The sequence below is a fragment of the Tripterygium wilfordii genome, chromosome 13 (assembly GCF_013401445.1).
Source record: "Tripterygium wilfordii isolate XIE 37 chromosome 13, ASM1340144v1, whole genome shotgun sequence".
Taxonomy (NCBI): Eukaryota; Viridiplantae; Streptophyta; class Magnoliopsida; order Celastrales; family Celastraceae; genus Tripterygium; species Tripterygium wilfordii.
Window position 1 is genome coordinate 10,280,405 of NC_052244.1, and position 18,529 is coordinate 10,298,933.

Genomic DNA, 18,529 nt, shown 5'->3' on the forward strand with positions numbered 1-18,529 from the left:
CTCCAATATTAAAAATAAGTCAACAAAAATTAAATGGTTAATAATTTAAAATTTGATAAAATTACAATACACTACAACACAAGTATTTTTCAAACTAACTTTAAACTAATACAATTTTGTTCAAATTAAACCTCTCTTCATCATGATATCCTTCTTCAACCCATCCCAATAAGCTGCAACCATTGAATCCATTCCACTCGTGTCTTTGCCCATTACTTCCATCTCGTAATGTAATTCTTCAAACTTTCGTGTCATTTGATGCTCAGCTAGTAGTCTCTCGCCATAATCTATTTTTTCACGTTCTAGAGCGATCTTCTCTTCCCAACGCTCATCTGTTACTAACTTTGTAATATCACTTCCGCCAACGGAATTTCCTTTCTTCCTCTTCGTTTGATCTTTCGATGTTTTTCTACCCAAAGGTCCACCCTGGTTGGTGGAAGTTTCACAGTGATCTTACAAATTTATTGTATCACCGTCAATATCATTGTATGAAGAACATGGTTGCTTCTTCTTTGACCCAATTGATGTCTATCATCAATTTGTTTTACACATCCAATAAATTTTACACATTTTGTATCAATGTCCCGCCAACGATTTTTTATAGATGATTCGGTACGTCCTGTTTGACCTCCATTGGTAATGAACTGTTTATAAATCCTCTTCCAAAATCTTGAAGAGCTTTGATCAACTCCATGAATGGCATCTTTGCTTGTATTTAGCCAGGCGGGCACAATAAAAATATCCTCATCTCGAGTAAAATTTCACGTCCTTTGTGATTTGCGTGAGGGAAGATCCACGTAATACTGAATTTGAGCTTGTTGGGCAGGATCAAAACCATCAATTTCTTCATATACCGATGAAGTGCTATTAAGAGGGTTTGTGTAATTATCGCAATATTGAGGATCCATCTAAAAAAATAATTGCAAATGTAAGCTTTTCAGCAAGTAAACACAAAAAATAATCTTTAACTTGTAATTTCATTTAGTGCAGTACATATAACAAAGAATGTCAAGATTGAGGATCAATTTAGTGCTTCATAAATAGAATAAGAAAACATGACAGAGACTTAGTTTTCAAAATAAAATATCATCGACGGATACCTAGCCAATCGAGAATGTCGTACTGATTCCCTTTCAAAAGTCATTGATTGTGGCACGGTTGATTACTCTGGTGATTGATTGGATGATGATGAAAGTTTCATTGAGTCGATTGAATATATAAACACCTTGCAAATTTGTTTTACCTCCAACGACTAAAGTTCTAAGAGAAAGATAGAGTTGTTGGGACTCCAACGACATCTTCCAAAGGCTCTATACCTTTCCCACCATTTTTGCGTCCAAATCATGGGGTAACCATTTTTGCATTCCTATTTGATGCTCCCATTGGAGCTTCCATTTTGAGTTTTGGGGATGCAATATGGCAATTACCCCATTTACATCTCCATTTGATATCTCCCTTGGATATGCTCTTAGTGTACAATGGTGCGGCAAAGACATCATCTCTTGCTGTGTAACTTTAAACGGCTCTTCAACTTATTATTATTATCTTCACACGTGTGTCTGTCTCCCATTCTTCATTATTTTCTTCGCAACTAATATATTTGTAATTTCAAAAATTGTTCAATAAGAGAAGACCCTGAAAATCGTCTCAATTTCCTTTACTCATTTTGGATAGCTGGATAGCATCGTAAAGTTAGCACACACTAAGTCAGACATAAATATCGAGATGGGATAGGGAAAAACTTACTATCGTGTCAAATAAGTGCTTTCACTAGAAGCAAATACTCCTATTAGATTGTGATCTCGAGTTTTGTTGACTTCAATTTTTGGTACATTATGGCATTGTCACCGTGTTAAAAATGGAAACAAGGTATGCATATAGAATAAAACAATAAGTTAACCCCTATTTCTTAGAGCCAACATATGAGATGTTGTATTTCCTTGATATTCCCCTTCATCTCATTGCGAGCAAACAAAGCAAAAATCACCGATTGGTGGCCATGACTTTAAATACTAAAATACATATGTCAAATATCCAAAACCAATGTCACCTAACATCCGCGTAGGTCCTAGGTTTAAGTTCAATAGACTCACTTGCCCCACAGGCCACTCTATCCGTACCGCATCATATCACGCATGTCAAGTTGGGTCTTATGTCCAAACGACCTACTTCTTTGACTACTACACAATAGACGTGCATGTCATCTCGACCTCAAGTCACTCGACCTCGACTATGACCCCATGTCATCTTGAGACTTTAGCATATCTTAAAATTGGCCTCCAGTTGTACTTCCTTACCATTAAAATACCTCAAATCTCCCTCGTAGTTTCCACATATCGTTCCTAATAATATAGTTGTTACCTTGGTATTATCTCTTGTAAATCCGTGAGACCTTGCTTCTTACACACGAAACTGACACCAAGTTATAACATCATACTTGTCCCTGACACAACCCCTTTTCTCTAAAGGTTATTTGACTTGCACTCGCATGGTTTAAGTGACACGTGTCTTCCCAAGTACATTATATAAATGAATCCCTCTACTGTTAGAGAGGATCTTGATCTTTATCAGTGAACTCCCTTTTCTTCTTTCTTTCCTACTTATCGCTTTTAAGGAAAACCTTCTTACTCTCTCCCTCTCACGAACAGTCCACCTCGAATTCTCACCATGAAGCATCTTTCCCATTGTGCCATCCACCACGATCAAACACCACATCTCTCTCAAACTCATTGACTATTGACTTAACTGTCGGAGTTTTTTCGATCGATGCTTGGAATTTCACGGTTGTTATCTTCTACGTGTCCTACAGGTTGCTGATGGCCAACCTTGACTATTTTTTGATTGTAGACATTTACTGTTTGCGAATTCTGGTGTAGAAAAATTTCCTAAAAACAAACTAAGGCCCTGTTTGGAATAACTTTTTTACAAGCATTTATACTACTTTATAGTATAAATGCATGAAGCCATCCAAACAACAATTTTTGGACACATAATCCGAGACCATTTTTTCAACATTTTATACTACTTTGGAAATGCTACAAAATGGAAGTATTTCACTAGCATCTGAGTAAACAAAGTCTATCTTGTCCCCATAATTTTACTTTATTCCGATTAAACCCTCACCAAATAAATAAATAAATAAAGTATTTAATTTATTAATTTATAATAAACTAATTTATTAATTTATAATAAAGTAATTTTTATATTTGGATACAACTATATTAATTTATAAATTAATTAAATTTAAATAATTTAAATAAATAAATAATTAAATTAAATTAAATTGATAATTGATTAGATTAATTAAATTAATTAAGTTGTATGTTTAGATGGTAGATACATGTATACAACTAATATGAATAATACCCTTACACATAATTTATCACAATATGCTACATAGCACAAATATTAACAATAAAAGTTTAACCAAACACCTACCCAGCATTTAGGCAGCATATGTGCTACTAAAATTGTTCAGCATTTCTGCTACCACCATTTCTACTAATATATCTGCTACTTTACAAATGCTTTACCAAACTGACCCTAAGAGTGTGTTTGGATTGAGGGATTTGGAGGGAAAGGAAGATAAGAGAATGAGAGTTTCCTTCCAATTCCCTTATTTGAATAGTTTATAAAAAATTAAGGGAAGAGATTTGAGGGGATTTGGAAGGAAGATTTCATTAAATTTTTGTCAAAATTCTTTCCTCGCAAAATGGAGTAATTTGGAGGGAAGAGATTACTAATTAAGTTACTTAAAAGTTTAAAACCTATTTTACCCTTGAACATAACACTTAAACATAAAAAATAAGAATAAACTAGTAAATTAAACTACTTTTCTTTCCTTTTTTTTTTTATCTATCCAAACATGAGAGGGGAAAATATATTTTCCCTTCCATTCTCTTCCCTTCTCTTTCTTCCCTTTCCATTCCCTTCCTTTCCCCCCAAATCCCTCGATCCAAACACACTCTAAATCTTAAAATCTAAAATCCTAAACCGTTTCCATACAGTTCACATCCGATGGCTGGTGCCTAATCAAATATTTCAACAAGACGTGGCACTTTCTAACTGGTAAAACATAATGAACGGGACTCAAGAGCCTGCCACAGACGATCACATCCCTAAATTTCTCACTAGAGCACATAAACCCTTGCTTTCGAACAACAGTATCGTACTCCCTCTTTCGATTTTTTAAACCCTACTCAGAAGCCATTAGGGTTCTACCCCCACAAGAACACCAAACAAAATGATGAGCTTGTTCCTTAGGAGGTCAACCTCACTGGCCTCCAGGCGGTTCTTAGCCGCTGCCTTGACCTCAGTCGAGACTCTTCTGCACCACCACTCTGCATCCGTTACGTCAACATCCGCCGTCGTTGTTCCCGGTGAGATTAAATCGGCTTCCGGATTCAGTTCACTGGTCGGCCAGTTTAGGAGGGGGTTTCATGTGAAATCGGGGCCGTTGAATTTCAGGGCGTCGGTGGCGGCACAGGCGGAGTATGCTGTAGCAGATTATGGATACGATGAGGAGAAGAGAGGGGCTACTACTGGCGGGCATACTGAGGAGGGGCTTGAGATTGCGAATCTTCGGATATCTGGTGATATTGTGTCTGCTTTGGCGGGGAGGGGTATCACAAAATTGTTTCCTATTCAGGTGATTTTATGATTTCCTATACAATGTGATAAGTAGTTTTTAAATGGTCTCATTTCGAAAATATGGTTGTTTCTTGCTTTCAATAACGGTGATGCTGTTTTCAATCAGGATATCAATCAGGCAATACATTTTAAAAGTTTTGATATCTGACAATCTGTGCTGGGATATTAGCATCCTGGAAAACCCTCAAATATTGTTGCAGGAACGGTTGAGTTTTGAAAATTTATATTTCTACTGTTTACATCTCGGAGTCTTGGTGAACAAGCTTAGCATTGATATCTGCCATTATATTGTCTATTAATCATCAGTTTAGAGTATTAATTCATTAGATCCGAAAGTTGTTGTCTGTTGTAAACTTGTAATACTTCGCTTTTACTCCGTAAGATTTTGAAGCACTTGCGTGTAGATTGCATATGGGTGTCTTTACTGGCTGAAGTGCATTTTTACTCCAGTTCGGAATTATTTTGGTGTCTTCCACTGCGGAGTTTATTTGATGCATCAGTTCAAATCCTTCATTTTTTTTGGTGCTGGTGTCTCTTTTATTAATTATTTTTCTTTCTTCACTGCATTTTATAGAAAGCTGTGTTGGAGCCAGCAATGCAAGGGCGTGACATGTTCGGTCGAGCTAGAACAGGAACAGGGAAAACTCTTGCTTTTGGGATTCCCATCATGGATAAAATCATCGAGTTCAATAAAAAGCACGGGTCTGTTCACTTGAATAATGTTTCCTTCAGGATTCTTGTTCTTTCATTTTTCTGCTTGGAAGATTGATGCAGTTTGAAACCACCGATGTAGAATTTGTGTTTAGGATTGAGCAACCAAAACTCTAATTTTAGAACAATTTTCCCTAAATCTCTCAAGTAGATAGGCTCACCTTCCTCTCTCGGCCTCTCACCAAGCTTGTTAAAGAATCTCTCCTATTGCAAATTATTGTTGTAAAATTTCAGGCTACTCATTACTAAGGCAAACAAGCCTTCAAATGGAAGTTACAATGAAATCCTAGTAATGTTAGAAAACCTAGAAGCACATAGGCTTCATGGGCAAAGGTTGATGGCCTTATTTAACAAACGTAAATAAAAAAGGGAATCCTTTTCTAAAAGGATTCCTGAGAAAAGGATTCCTGAGAAAAGGATTCCTGACCCATATTTTAAAGGAAATTCTCTCCTAATGAGGATTCCTACAAAACCTATTTTAAAGGAAATGAACATCTTCTAATAAGGATTCCTACAAAATCTAATTTAAAGGGAATCCTACTCTTATTAAGGATTCCTGACCCTGCATCAAGGATGATTACATGATTACCCGGGCTTCCTTGGTTGATGCAATAAGCCAATTTTCTTTTTAATATGTTGGTACTTTTTAGTTCCCCATTACATGCACATGTTCTTTTAAATTATACAGAAAAGGAAGAAATCCATTGGCCTTAGTTATGGCACCGACTAGAGAACTTGCACGACAAGTTGAGAAGGAATTCCAACAGTCAGCACCAGTTTTGGATACTATATGTGTTTATGGCGGCACACCCATATCAAGCCAAATCAGGCAGCTTGACTATGGTGTTGATGTAGCTGTTGGAACACCTGGTCGTATCATTGATTTGATCAAGAGAAGTGCGTTAAATCTCTCAGAGGTTCAGTTTGTTGTTCTTGATGAAGCTGATCAAATGCTTAGCGTGGGCTTTGCCGAAGATGTTGATGTAATCTTGGAGAGGCTGCCACATAAACGTCAGACCATGATGTTCTCCGCAACAAGGCCAACTTGGATAAGAGAGCTTGTCAAGAAGCATATGAATAATCCTACAATCATTGATCTTGTGAGTACAGAGTCATTTGTGGTCATCACTCTTTTTCTATTTGTATGGCTTCATGTTGTCGTAGTTGTTTCCTGTTTTATATTGGCGTGCCAATGCCTGCATTAGTGTTCATAAGTTCTCATCTTACTATTTTTTTCTATCAGCTGAATGGTTAAATGCTACATCGTTAGATGGTATACTTTTAATGGAAAAGTGTTTTTTCATAATTTTAAGTTACCAATTAGCATGATTTTTTATATATTTTTTCGTCATTTATATGCCTTTAGACATTCGTTCAGCGGGGTAGAGATGGTTCTTCATATAGTTACACTAAGTATATAGCTTTACAGAAAAAATGCAGCATATGGTTCAGCTAGTCTCATTCTTGTGATTCTTAGTTTTATATCGTGTGTTTGTTCTCTAGGTGGGAGAATCTGATCAGAAGCTGGCAGATGGAATAACCCTTTATTCTATTTCTTCAGATATATATGGAAAAGCTTCAATTATCTCTCCTCTTATAACTGTAAGAGCCTATCACTCCTCACTCTTAAACTATCATATTCTTATTACTTTTTGCTGATCTTAGTTATCATTTTTCCCGTTCTTGAAGAATTTTTGTTATGAACTTATGATATTTGCTATTACTGGCTTTCCCTGTCAACATCAATTGCTTTCCTTAGCTTCGGATATTTGTTTTCTTAGGAACATGCAAAAGGAGGGAAGTGCATTGTTTTTACACAAACCAAACGTGATGCTGACCGTCTGGCATATGCTATGGCGAGGAACTTGAGATGTGAGGCTCTGCATGGGGATATTTCTCAAAGTCAAAGGGAAAGGACGCTCTCAGGCTTCAGGGATGGGCATTTTAATGTATTAGTTGCTACTGATGTTGCTTCTCGTGGCCTTGATATACCCAATGTTGATCTGGTGAGTTTAAATTTCTGGTGATATATCTCTAGTTATCAATCTTGAAGCTTCACTGTGTATTTTGCAGGTAGTTTTCTTCTCATCTTCTCTTCCACATGTAACAGTGTGGTGGTATTCCTGTGTTTTGGTTGTTTGACCCTCTCCTTTTGTCATGTTCCATTAGTTGTTTTGTTCCTTTGTTGCTTGGAGAGCAACGCTTGTGTTAGATATGTTGTAATTGGGAAGTCAGTTACAGGGGATTCTAATAAGTTCTTGCATTTGAAGTTTTTCTTTTTGGGTATTTTCTACATGCCATGCTATCCAAACCCTGGTTAATGCTAGGGATTTCTCACATAATTCTTTTACATACAAGTAACAACTCTTCTAATTTATACTGGTTCTCTCCCTTCTTAAGAACTGCTGAAAAGAAATGTTAAGCTGCGATAATAATGCCTGAATTTTAGCATTTAAAGTAGGCAGTTGATTTGCAGATCCAAAATGATAAAGAAAATAAATGGTTATTTTGAAATTTAAACTTGATGCATCAAAGTAGAATAGGCAACATGATATTCCCTTACAAAAAAAGCAAATTCAGAAAAAAAGTTAAAGAAGTAAATTAAAAAGAGCTTGCGTGGTTGAGGTTTTTACACATGACCTGTTTGAGGTTTCAAAATGACCAGTTTACTCTTTGTGGTGATGGCAAATGGCATGATGTGAATTGTCCTCAGCTTCAAACATATGTCGAACTTATTTCCTTCATCAATTTCGTTCTCAGTATCAAATCTAATATACTTCAATTAATCAATTCTCCCCATTTAAATATCAAATGTATTTATGTTCTTAGACCTATTTATGAAATATTTTTAGTTCTTTTATTATGGGACTTTGATGCACAATGCCATATGAGACTAATGGAAATTGAAATTGTGATATGTTTTATGATATGTGATATAACAACTATGCATATTGTTAAATTATGTGAGCTAATTTGTTGTCAGGTAATCCATTACGAACTGCCAAACACTTCCGAGACTTTTGTTCATCGATCTGGTCGTACGGGTCGTGCTGGGAAGAAAGGAACTGCAATTTTGATGTACACACAGGATCAAAGCAGGGCGGTCAGGGTTATTGAACGTGATGTTGGATGCAAATTTACAGAGGTGAGGACTGCCATCCATTATTGTCAGTAATTCAGTATGCTGGTTTTAAGATTGTTCCTAATTTAAGATGTTAACAAGGCAGCACAATTCTGACTTCATCATATGATGAGTTTTAATTGTGTGAATTATTGTCTGAATTATGTGGGCATGCCTGAAATAAGAATTTTTTTGGGAATGCTGTCAATTTAATTCGTTTGACTTGAATGTGTCACTCCCTCAGTGCTTCTTTCATTGCTGTTTTTCTTTTCTTTTTTTTCAGTTAACAAATAAAAAGAAAAAAGAATTGTAAATTACTAAATTTTGTTTCATAGCAATATGACTGTGCAGGATATAGTTCTGTTGTTTGCCCACAAGACTTGGGATGTATGCTCTTCTGGTCTGGAAACAAGAACGATAACAGATATCAGGGAAGAAAAATGGAGCCAAAACCCACATTCCGTTATTGCCTGAAATTCTGAATGTATGAATGGCATTGATAATAGGAGTGCAGAAGAGTCAGCCTTTTTCTTGACCTGTATATGCATGTCAATATGTCATGCCTGTTCCATAAATCTAGATATGGTGTGATGTAATACATGCTTACTCCAAAAGAGATGATGGCAACAATTTTGACCCGCGTAACCCTCTACGGTCCAGATTTCTGTTTCTTTTTTGCTTAATTGGGATAATCTTTTGATCAATGTACAGTTGCATGGCTGAACCTCCCACCCTGTGGCATGCATATGTTAACCTTGTTGGAATTGATAGGACAATAACTCAATGTTAATCATTTTCAGCTTCCTAAGATTGCTGTCGAGGGTGGAGCTGCGGACATGTTCAGTGGCATGGGTGGTGGTGGTCGATTTGGCATGAGAGAGAGTCGATTCGGAGATACAGGATTTGGACGTTCTGGTAGTCGAGGGGATTATGGATCTGGTCGGTCTGGAGGAAACAGGAGTTCTGGGTTTGGTCGCTCTGATGGATACGGTGGTTCATCTTCCAGTTCAAGGGATGGATATGGTGGATCTGGCTCTGGACGTTTTGGTTCTGGTGGTTACCGTTCTGGGAATTTTGGTTCTCATGGTGGTGATCGTGGTTTTGGGAACTTTGGTTCAGGTCGTCCTAGTGGATTTGGTGGCAATCAGTCAAGCCGAAGTTCTCGTGGTTTTGGTGAATTTGGTTCAGGACGTTCTGGTGGATATGGTGATAATCGATCAACCCAGAGCAGTGGTGGTTTTGGCGGTTTTAATTCTAGTCGATTCGGTGGCCGCTCTGCTGACAACAGGATTGCTGATGATTAGAAGGCCATTCTGTCTTCATAGTTTGTGGTAAGCCTTTCTTAAGTGATATATATGATTTTTACCCCACGAATGATATCTATGAAGTGTTGCTGAAATACTTTGTTACGTCATACTCTGCCTGTCGTCTTTGTTCTTTTCTGAAGTTGATAATCTGTGAACTAGATTCCTCAGTTGTTACAACTTGAAATTGGTTGGGAATGTTGATTTGGAAGTTGTAAGATGCTTCGTTTTATCTACTTGGTGGAGGAATAGAGGAGATACGAAAGTGTTCATATTATTCGTGTTCTTCAGTTTGGTGCATTAGCCAGAAGTGACATCAGTTTGGAATTTCTTATTACAGTGGTCGTAAAATGTTCTCCCATTTTGCATAGGGTGCAAGTGTCATACGAGATGATCTGTTTGTGCATGTCCTTTGCATCCCCAGGTTGTTTGTGCATACTCCATGCATTTAACAATATTTTTATGTACTCCTTGTGTTGAAGTAGAACTGTTGTCCTTTATATATCTTCCGGTCCAATTTGGGGTTATCACAACTCATGTTTCAACTTCTTTATCTTTCTCAATTTCCAAATTTATATTTTATATCTTACCTGGCATTGTTTTGTTCTAACTTGCACCTGTCTTCAATGACAGGTGAGAAGGCAATATATATAACTAATGCCCAGATAAAATGGACAATGGGAAACGACAATCCGATATAATATCTAGTTTGCTGATGGGCTGCAAGGCAGGATGGGTTCCGGTTGCTGACAGTACTTGCAGTGAGTACTTGATACCTTATTGTTGATGGACATTTAGCCTATAATATTATCCATAAATAAGTCATTAATCTAGCTCGTGTGTGATGTATAAAGTTTAGGAAATTAGTATACTACTTTAATAATTCTTTCCTTTTTATTTCTTTTGTTTTTTTCCCCCCTTTTAAACTCAATTTCTTAGAATATGTCAGCTTTCTAGTATTCGCCCCATTCAATACAAGAAGGAATATGTTGGGTGGTTGGTATTTTTTTAAAAAGAATTTGAGTTTTTGAAGGATGCGAGATCAGTTTGATTTTAGAGGACTGACAGTCGGGCATGATAACACACATTTAAGGATTGGTCTCCTACAAATTCATGTGCTAGAGAGGTAATGCTGTATTGACAAAGTGGTGGTATGCTCAGGGGTTTGAATCTGGTCTATGCAGGAATCTTGTCAAATATCATTCAAAGACGATACATCCATTCCTACATGTTTTCTGCTTTTGGTATTTTTATCATTCTAGTTGCACTGTTATATTAAGGACTAGTCAATAGGATCCTTGTGATCCATATTGAACCCCACCACCCACCACTTACCAGGTCAAAAGCTCAAATTCTCATAAACAATCAACACTTGTAGACTTAAGATACTTGAGAGAGATTAGAAGTATAAGAGCGATTTGACCTAATTCATTTGAGATATTGTCCACTCAGATTCGTGATATGAGTTAAATTGTTGTAGTTATTTTTTAATATCCCATCTTCCCCGACCTCTCTCTCCAGATCTGCGATCACCACCATTCGTTAATCAATTGAGTGTCCAAGAAGCTTCAGTCATCTCCAGTGAACTGTGCAAAAATGTAGGTTAAATTTTGATCTTTTTTTTTTCTAACCGAATATATCTATTTTATAGTATGTTTGGATTGAGTGATTTGGGAAAGGGGAAGAAAAGGGAAAGGGAAGGGAGAGAAAGAAAGGTAGAATATTCTCTCTCATGTTAGATAGATAAAAAAAAAGAAAGGAAATAAAATTAGTTTAATTTATTGATTTATCTTTATTTTTATGTTAAATATTATATACACAGGTAAAATGGATTTTTAACTTATAAATAACTTAACTAGTCATCAGTTCATTCCAATTGATCTCATTTTGAGGAGGAAGTATTCAAAAAAGATATTCGTCGCAATCATCTCAGTTGTTGAGGTGTATGGTTGAAAATTAAAGTGCATGGGATGGGCTTCACATGCACTTTAAATGTTGTCTATACACCTTAGCAATAGGGATTATTGGGATCCAGTTGTTGGAATGTCTAGCACTTTAGAAAAAATTTTACGAAATCTTCTCTACAATTCTTTTCAAATCCCTCCCCTTCATTTTTTGTAAATTATCCAAATAAGAGAATTGAAGGAAACTCTATTTTCATTCTCTTCCCTTCTCTTAAAATCCATCAATCCAAACACACTATTAGTTTTCTTGCCCAATAATACTGGTACAAAATAATAAATATTTCCATTAGTGTAACTGGGCTTTAATTCTCCTTTTGTAAAAGCCCAAATTTTGATTTTGTACAGGCCCAACACACTAACCCTTACTTCTGGGTTCGGCCCAAAACTTTAGCGGCCCCTCAGTCTATAATAAAAGTCAAAATTATAAGAGTAAATAAAATGAAAATTTAAAAAGTCAAAATAAAATTAAATATTCGAAAGTTTTTCATTTCCCGGCAACGATCTTCTGTTCAAAATCCTCTCATGCTTTTAGGCATCCAAACAGTGAGCAGATTGAGAGCCGTAAACCCTAGAGTTTTCATATGAAGATCCCTCTACGAACAATTATTTCACCGAGACTTTGTCTTGTTTAGGGTTTTGTTGGTAGCTTCGTCGTTGAAATTTCTACTTCAATCTACGATTTTGTGCTTCGCAGTGAGGCAGAGAGTTTTGTCTCGACGGTCTCTTGTAAAGGCGACGGTTGACTGGTTGGAAATCGCACGGACTCTATGGGTAAGCCTGTCAAAGGCATGGAATCTGTAGTTGCGACTGTCAGTGGCTACCAAGGTTCAGAGCGTTTCAACCTCATCAAATTGATCTCTCTTGCCGGTGCCAATTACGTCGGTGCAATGTCCAAATCCATTACACATTTGGTATGCTGTTGCTAATTCGTATACTGGTAACCTTCTTTTTTCAACTAGTTTTTTAAGGAAATCTGTAGAAGATAATTGAGGCCTTTTTATTTGGGGAATTAGGTGTGCTGGAAATTTGAAGGGAAAAAATACAGTCTCGCTAAGAAGTTTAACACAATAATAGTGAATCACAAGTGGGTGGAGGATTGCGTCAAGGAAGGGAGGCATGTTGAAGAGAGTCCCTATATGATGCAAAGGTATGGTATAGGTTAATTCTGTTTCAAGCTGGTGCTTATTGTGCCTTACTGTATACTATCACTCATGGTGGTTCTTCATTTCTGAAAGGCTGCTTTTAATGCCACATATGTTTTCAAATTTAATTTCCTCTGGACTGTCATTACTATGCTATCAACTACAGTTGTGAAGCCCAATTCTGTAAATGGTGGGTTGTACAAAGCTGATTAGCTGAAATCCCAAATATAGGGCTGCGATGTGCCTTCAGATTTAGTCAAAAGAAACAAAAAGTATGTTCATCAGCTAAGTGCTAATTAACTAAACATTAATTTTACTAAGCATTAATGAATGTATATTTATTCCGTGCATTCTTCTTGAAAAGGAACCGAATGATTCAGGACTTCATCCTCATGGAATCATATGATAAATATCAAATACTACCGTCTACTATATGAAATTGCCATGGTGCCTAATTTGTTAGCTCCTTTACTATCGTCCGTGAATGTCTTTTAGTTACAGGTGGATAAGTAATATGTAAAAAGAGAAGTAAATTGGATATCTAATTAGGTGGTCGTTTCTTGTGCTTCAGAAATTTTTTAATGCTGAGGGGGAAAAACTACAGTAATCCTATGAAGAAGTGTTAAGTTTATATTTTGGAGATTCATAAATCCCCCAGAATTGATTTGCCAACCTTGTTTGCGGACCGCTGTTACAGTGAAACCTGTCTTTAGTACTGGTGGACAGGTAGGTAAGAAGAAGTGAAAGTAAATACAAATTCGACCTTTTGTATAATACTATAGTTAATATTTAATAGTTAAATAAAACATTAAGTTTATTGCAAAATTTCACATAATATTGTGAAACTTAATATTTCCATACAGTAGTATTCTTTTTTCTACACTTCTGCAAGTTCCTATACTAGTGTTCTATACAATTAGTCTTCCACATTAAAAATATTTGAGTCAGGTTTACAACTCTTTAGTTAAGACATGGCAAATATACATATATAGTGAACACGTATTGTGCATGCCCAGTCTTTTATAATAGTGCCACTGGCCATGGGCTGTACTATCTATGTTGACATTTGTAGACTTACTGGCATTTGTCAATTCACAATTCTAGGTCAACCAGTGATTGTCTCTTTTGTTCTCTCTTTGTAACTCTCCTCAATTGTCCTCTCCATATAGTACTCTAAGGTTGCCATACGACATGTATCACCGCAGTTGATTGTCCATGATTCCCAATATATTTGGAATTAGGCTTTGATGATTTTCATTGCTGCTAAAATCATCATCAATTGAAATGAAAATGAAGAAAATACCATCTGCACTAGTCCTTGGATTTTTATGTTTGCCCTTTTGTAGTGGAAAGGAAGTGAGACTCTTATTGGTGGAGGACCAACTTGGTGCTAAGCTAGCCCTCTGCACTAAGAATGCAAGACTATTTTCTGACAAATCCAACATTATCAATGCCTCCGAAAATCTGAACGTTGATGTACATTTTGGAGGACATGCTAATGCTGTATGGACTGATTCCTTTTTGTTGAAGGAGGTAATTTTTTAAAGACTTTAAGTTCCCTCTCACGAAACGTAAATTAAAAAATGGTATGATACTATGATTCTTGTTTTAGTTCTACATCATTAATTTGGCTGAAGAATTTCCTTTGTGGATAAAAGAAAAGCAATTGACTGCTGGTATTTTGTCCAGTTTTGTATTTCACAGTTACGGGAAATATTTTAGACAATTAGACTAAGGCCCTTTCAATTGGTGGCTCTGTGTATTGATTTATATGCATCATGTCGTGAACATAAAAGAATGAATGTACTATGAGAAGAAAGTCATGAAACTAATTAATATAGGAGTTAAATTGCGATGAAATTTTTTTTGATGGTTTTGCTTCTAATTTCTTTCACCAAGGTACACTGGAAACATATCTATATGTTAGAACAGTTTGTCTATGGGAGAAGCACTCTATTTGGAGCATAGAGTTAGGCCCATTGGCTCCTCACCAATGAAGAAACTTTTTTCTGGTCTTTGGAGAGGTGTTCCTGGCTGATGGTTTTATTTTTTACAAAGATACTTCAAAGTTATTTGTTTTTTTTTAATTTTACCTTGTGGAATACTAAGCTAGCTGTATGATTAGCAAGTTAAGTTTTATCACAAGCTTTGGATTATGGCTGATATTATTGTTGTTATATTTTCTACTCTACAGAAAGTGTCATGATTTTTCTTTATATATATTTATATATACGACTTCTTACCTTGACATCTTTGTAGTCTTATATTTAACTGCTTTGAGGCATTGGTAAAGGCTGTCAAAAATTTATTGGGTGCCACCCGCATATTTTATTGAGGATCCTGCAACTCTAATATCTGCCTCTCATCACTACAATTGCAGAATGTGTCGCATGAATTTGGTAAAAGCTTTGGCAGTACTCATAAAACGAAGAGCAAATCAATTAAAAGTACTTTAAAACTCATCGACAGGTCAAGTTCATCTGGATTACTTAAAGCACTGGTAATTAATTCAATTTTGTTGATTTCTTGCTTCATATATTTCATTTAATTTTGCAGAACTAATTTGAAGCGGAACTCTGTTGTACAATCGAGGTTGTTTCTGTGATATGTAGTTCCAATAAACTAGTCAAGTTATAGATTAATCATTTCATGTCTTGCAAGTTACTACCCTGTTCCTTTTCTCTTAGCTCCAAAATATTTTCTCTTCAGAAATCTAACAATTTTAGGGATGTTATCATATGTCTTTGTCCAGCTTTTATTATTAAACTGATTGACCATTTTTTGCATTTTCTTGACATTGATGAAACATTGAAATTCTCGTTTCAATTTTTCATGAAAAAGCATGGAGAGTCAGGTTCTTGTTCTTCAATGCATTCTCTGAGAGAGAAAAGGAAAATTTCAGAATGTGAAGAGTTGGGATCTCATTCTAATACACATTTATTGAAGGAAAAGGCTATAATTTCTGATAGTTCTGGAAGCACAGCTGCGGTTGAGCCTGCTTATAGAGGTCGGAGGCTTGTCAAGAAGAATTTTGGCAGAGACAAATTGGAGTCTCTTTTTTCAGATTCTGACCAAGAATGCTACCCTGTTGGATGTTCTATTCAAAGTACTAACCCTAATGCTTCGTGTAATGAACTAGAAGATGAAAGCAAATTTAATGCGTTCGAAATAGGGGGAGCATCTTATAGTGGACTTAATGTGTTAGAAAGTACTGTAAACAATAGTGCAGATGAAGTGGAAGAGATTGGGGATTGGAGTCATCAACCAGCCTCGAAGGATCCCAAACGATGTACTGTGGATTCAATAAGCGCTTCGGAAAGAACTTCAGAAGATTACTCTGATTTTGGGAACTTGGTTGGAGACATCAAAGATAAGAAACATGCTGCAGGCTCGCATACTTCAACAGAGTTATCATGTGTCATATGTTGGACAGAATTTAGTTCAATTCGAGGGATTTTACCATGTGGACATCGATTTTGTTATTCATGCATCCAGAACTGGGCAGATCACATGGTACTCATCCTCTTTTTATCCAATTTATGCTTTCCCACCATTATGCTTATTTAAATCTTGGAGTTTTTCTTCCTCAGGGAATATTTTTGACCTTATGAATTTATCCTCTTTGTAATTCTCCTGGGTTGCACCTCTTTGGTGCCTTAATAAATTTTTCCTTTCAAAAAAAAAAAAAAATCATCTTTGCATGAAAGTGGTATACTCTCTCTCTCACCCTCGGGCAAAAATAGCAAGGAACCAAATCATTTTTTCACGCTAACAACGGGCAATTGACCTCAGAACATAACCCTGTTTTAGAAGAAACTCTCACCACTGATGTTTTTAAAGTTAGTTATACATTTGTATGTAAAAAGGGTGACCCGTGGCCAGTGGTAGAATTGCATCCCATACTTGTTCTTACTTTACTGATTTATACCCTAAGAGAAGAAGTATCTTTTTTTTTTTCTTTGAAATTAAAGAGCATGTGCTACTTTTTAACGAATTTCTGGTAACTGGTGCTATAGTTAGTGAGAGTTGAGACAAATAACCCTATAATTCCTACTTTATTTCTCCAACTTTAGGAAGGTTCTTAGTAAATTAGTAATACGTACATCAGTGACTGGTACTTAGTTTTTTGAAATGATTGGATAAAATTCATGTTTCACTATTGTTTTTGGATTTCAATAGAAGCAGAGGAGGAAATTTCTTTATCCTCTCCTGCATAGATTCCTTGGGGAAATCCAAGCAGGAGCCTGTAACAAACATTTCTATATATATTTTTTCATTTAGAAATGAACTTGTTAGCTCTTTCTATATCTTTATTGTGTTGAGTAAAATGTGGAGCTTTGATTGGTCGTGATGGTGTAAATGGTGGTTTTTCTATGTCTTCTTAAGTGTAATTCTTTTCCAGCACTCGATGGAATTTGTAGTAACAGTGTGTGGTTGGGTGAAATGTAGTCTTCAAGGAGAGAGATCTCAACTTGCCCTTTGTGCAAGGCTATGTTTTTTAGCATCACAAAAGTGGAGGACGCGGTCACGTCTGACCAGAAGATCTACTCTCAAACAATTCCATGCGCCTCCGCCTCATCAACAATGGATATTTTCATTCTTAATGATCAAGAAATATCCCGTTTTGGTACTAAGGTAATATTTATGATTATACAAATGACCCCTTGAGTGTTGATGTTGTTTGATGTAGTTTCTCTTCCGTCACAAAATTAGTATCCTACAAGGATCCTAGTTTAATGTGTGCCTTATTTAGATAATGTACAAATTTATAGTATCTAGCATGTTATTAGTAGGTGAAAAATGTTTGTCTGGAACCACTTGTTGTGTTATGACATATATTCTACATTGTTTCAAGCTACGTAGGTGTTTAATACTGGCAGGGCATGCTTGCTTAGTCCTTACAGTGATGAGCCCTAAAGCATTCTCACAAGCTGGTTTACTTTGATGAACTTTTTTAGTGCTCATTGTTGTTAATTTTATGATTCAAAATGTTTTGTTTAATGCATATTCCCTCAGCTGATCCGTCTTTTTTTTGTCTTTATGGCTTCATCAGTCTTCAATAGCTTCAGTTTGTAGTGTATGCCACAATAAGGAGCCAGAAGATCTTCTCATTAGCTGTCACTTGTGCAAGATTCGACGCGTACATATATACTGCCTGGATCCTTTCCAGTCACCTTGGACATGCATTCACTGTAAGGATCTACAAGTGCTCTATTGTCATGGCACTTAACATCGTAGCTTGGTTGTGCATTGACCACCACAACATTGGTAATGGTATTACTTGATGTTTTATTTTTGAAGTTTCATTTTACTGATCTCGTGTAGTACCAATTGTGAATGATATTATTGAGAACCTGAGCATCTTAGCCTTCATTGGCCATCAACATTAATAAAAATCTACGGATTTACTGTTACAAAGTACAAAGACCCATTTATATGAACTTGGAAACACAAGCTAGAAAGTCTATTATGGTTGTTGAGAAACCAATTTCTTATTCAGTTATTCTTAAGTTTCCATCTTTATTTGGTTTCAACATAGTGCAATTGTAATAGGAATCCCATTATGCGTATACCAAGTTTTGTGATTACAAATTTTATAATATATATCAAGTATTTTTATAACATATGCAATGCAAA

The 18,529-nt window shown here is 36.1% G+C and overlaps 2 protein-coding genes across 2 annotated transcripts; both read left to right on the plus strand.

The window, feature by feature from the left end:
- The first annotated feature begins 4,154 nt into the window (after window positions 1–4,154).
- On the plus strand, window positions 4,155–10,801 carry LOC120013163 (DEAD-box ATP-dependent RNA helicase 53, mitochondrial-like). The gene is made up of 8 exons (XM_038864885.1): window positions 4,155–4,648; window positions 5,225–5,352; window positions 6,050–6,461; window positions 6,865–6,963; window positions 7,143–7,367; window positions 8,345–8,506; window positions 9,283–9,813; window positions 10,420–10,801. The coding sequence occupies exons 1-7, from the start codon at window positions 4,244–4,246 to the stop codon at window positions 9,784–9,786; spliced, it is 1,935 nt and encodes a 644-aa protein (XP_038720813.1). The 5' UTR covers window positions 4,155–4,243; the 3' UTR covers window positions 9,787–9,813; window positions 10,420–10,801.
- A 1,446-nt stretch (window positions 10,802–12,247) lies between these two features.
- Window positions 12,248–18,330, plus strand: LOC120012321. Its single transcript, XM_038863684.1, has 7 exons — window positions 12,248–12,661; window positions 12,764–12,897; window positions 14,239–14,425; window positions 15,273–15,392; window positions 15,734–16,405; window positions 17,342–17,527; window positions 17,946–18,330. The coding sequence occupies exons 1-7, from the start codon at window positions 12,518–12,520 to the stop codon at window positions 18,120–18,122; spliced, it is 1,620 nt and encodes a 539-aa protein (XP_038719612.1). The 5' UTR covers window positions 12,248–12,517; the 3' UTR covers window positions 18,123–18,330.
- The last annotated feature ends 199 nt before the right edge of the window (window positions 18,331–18,529 follow it).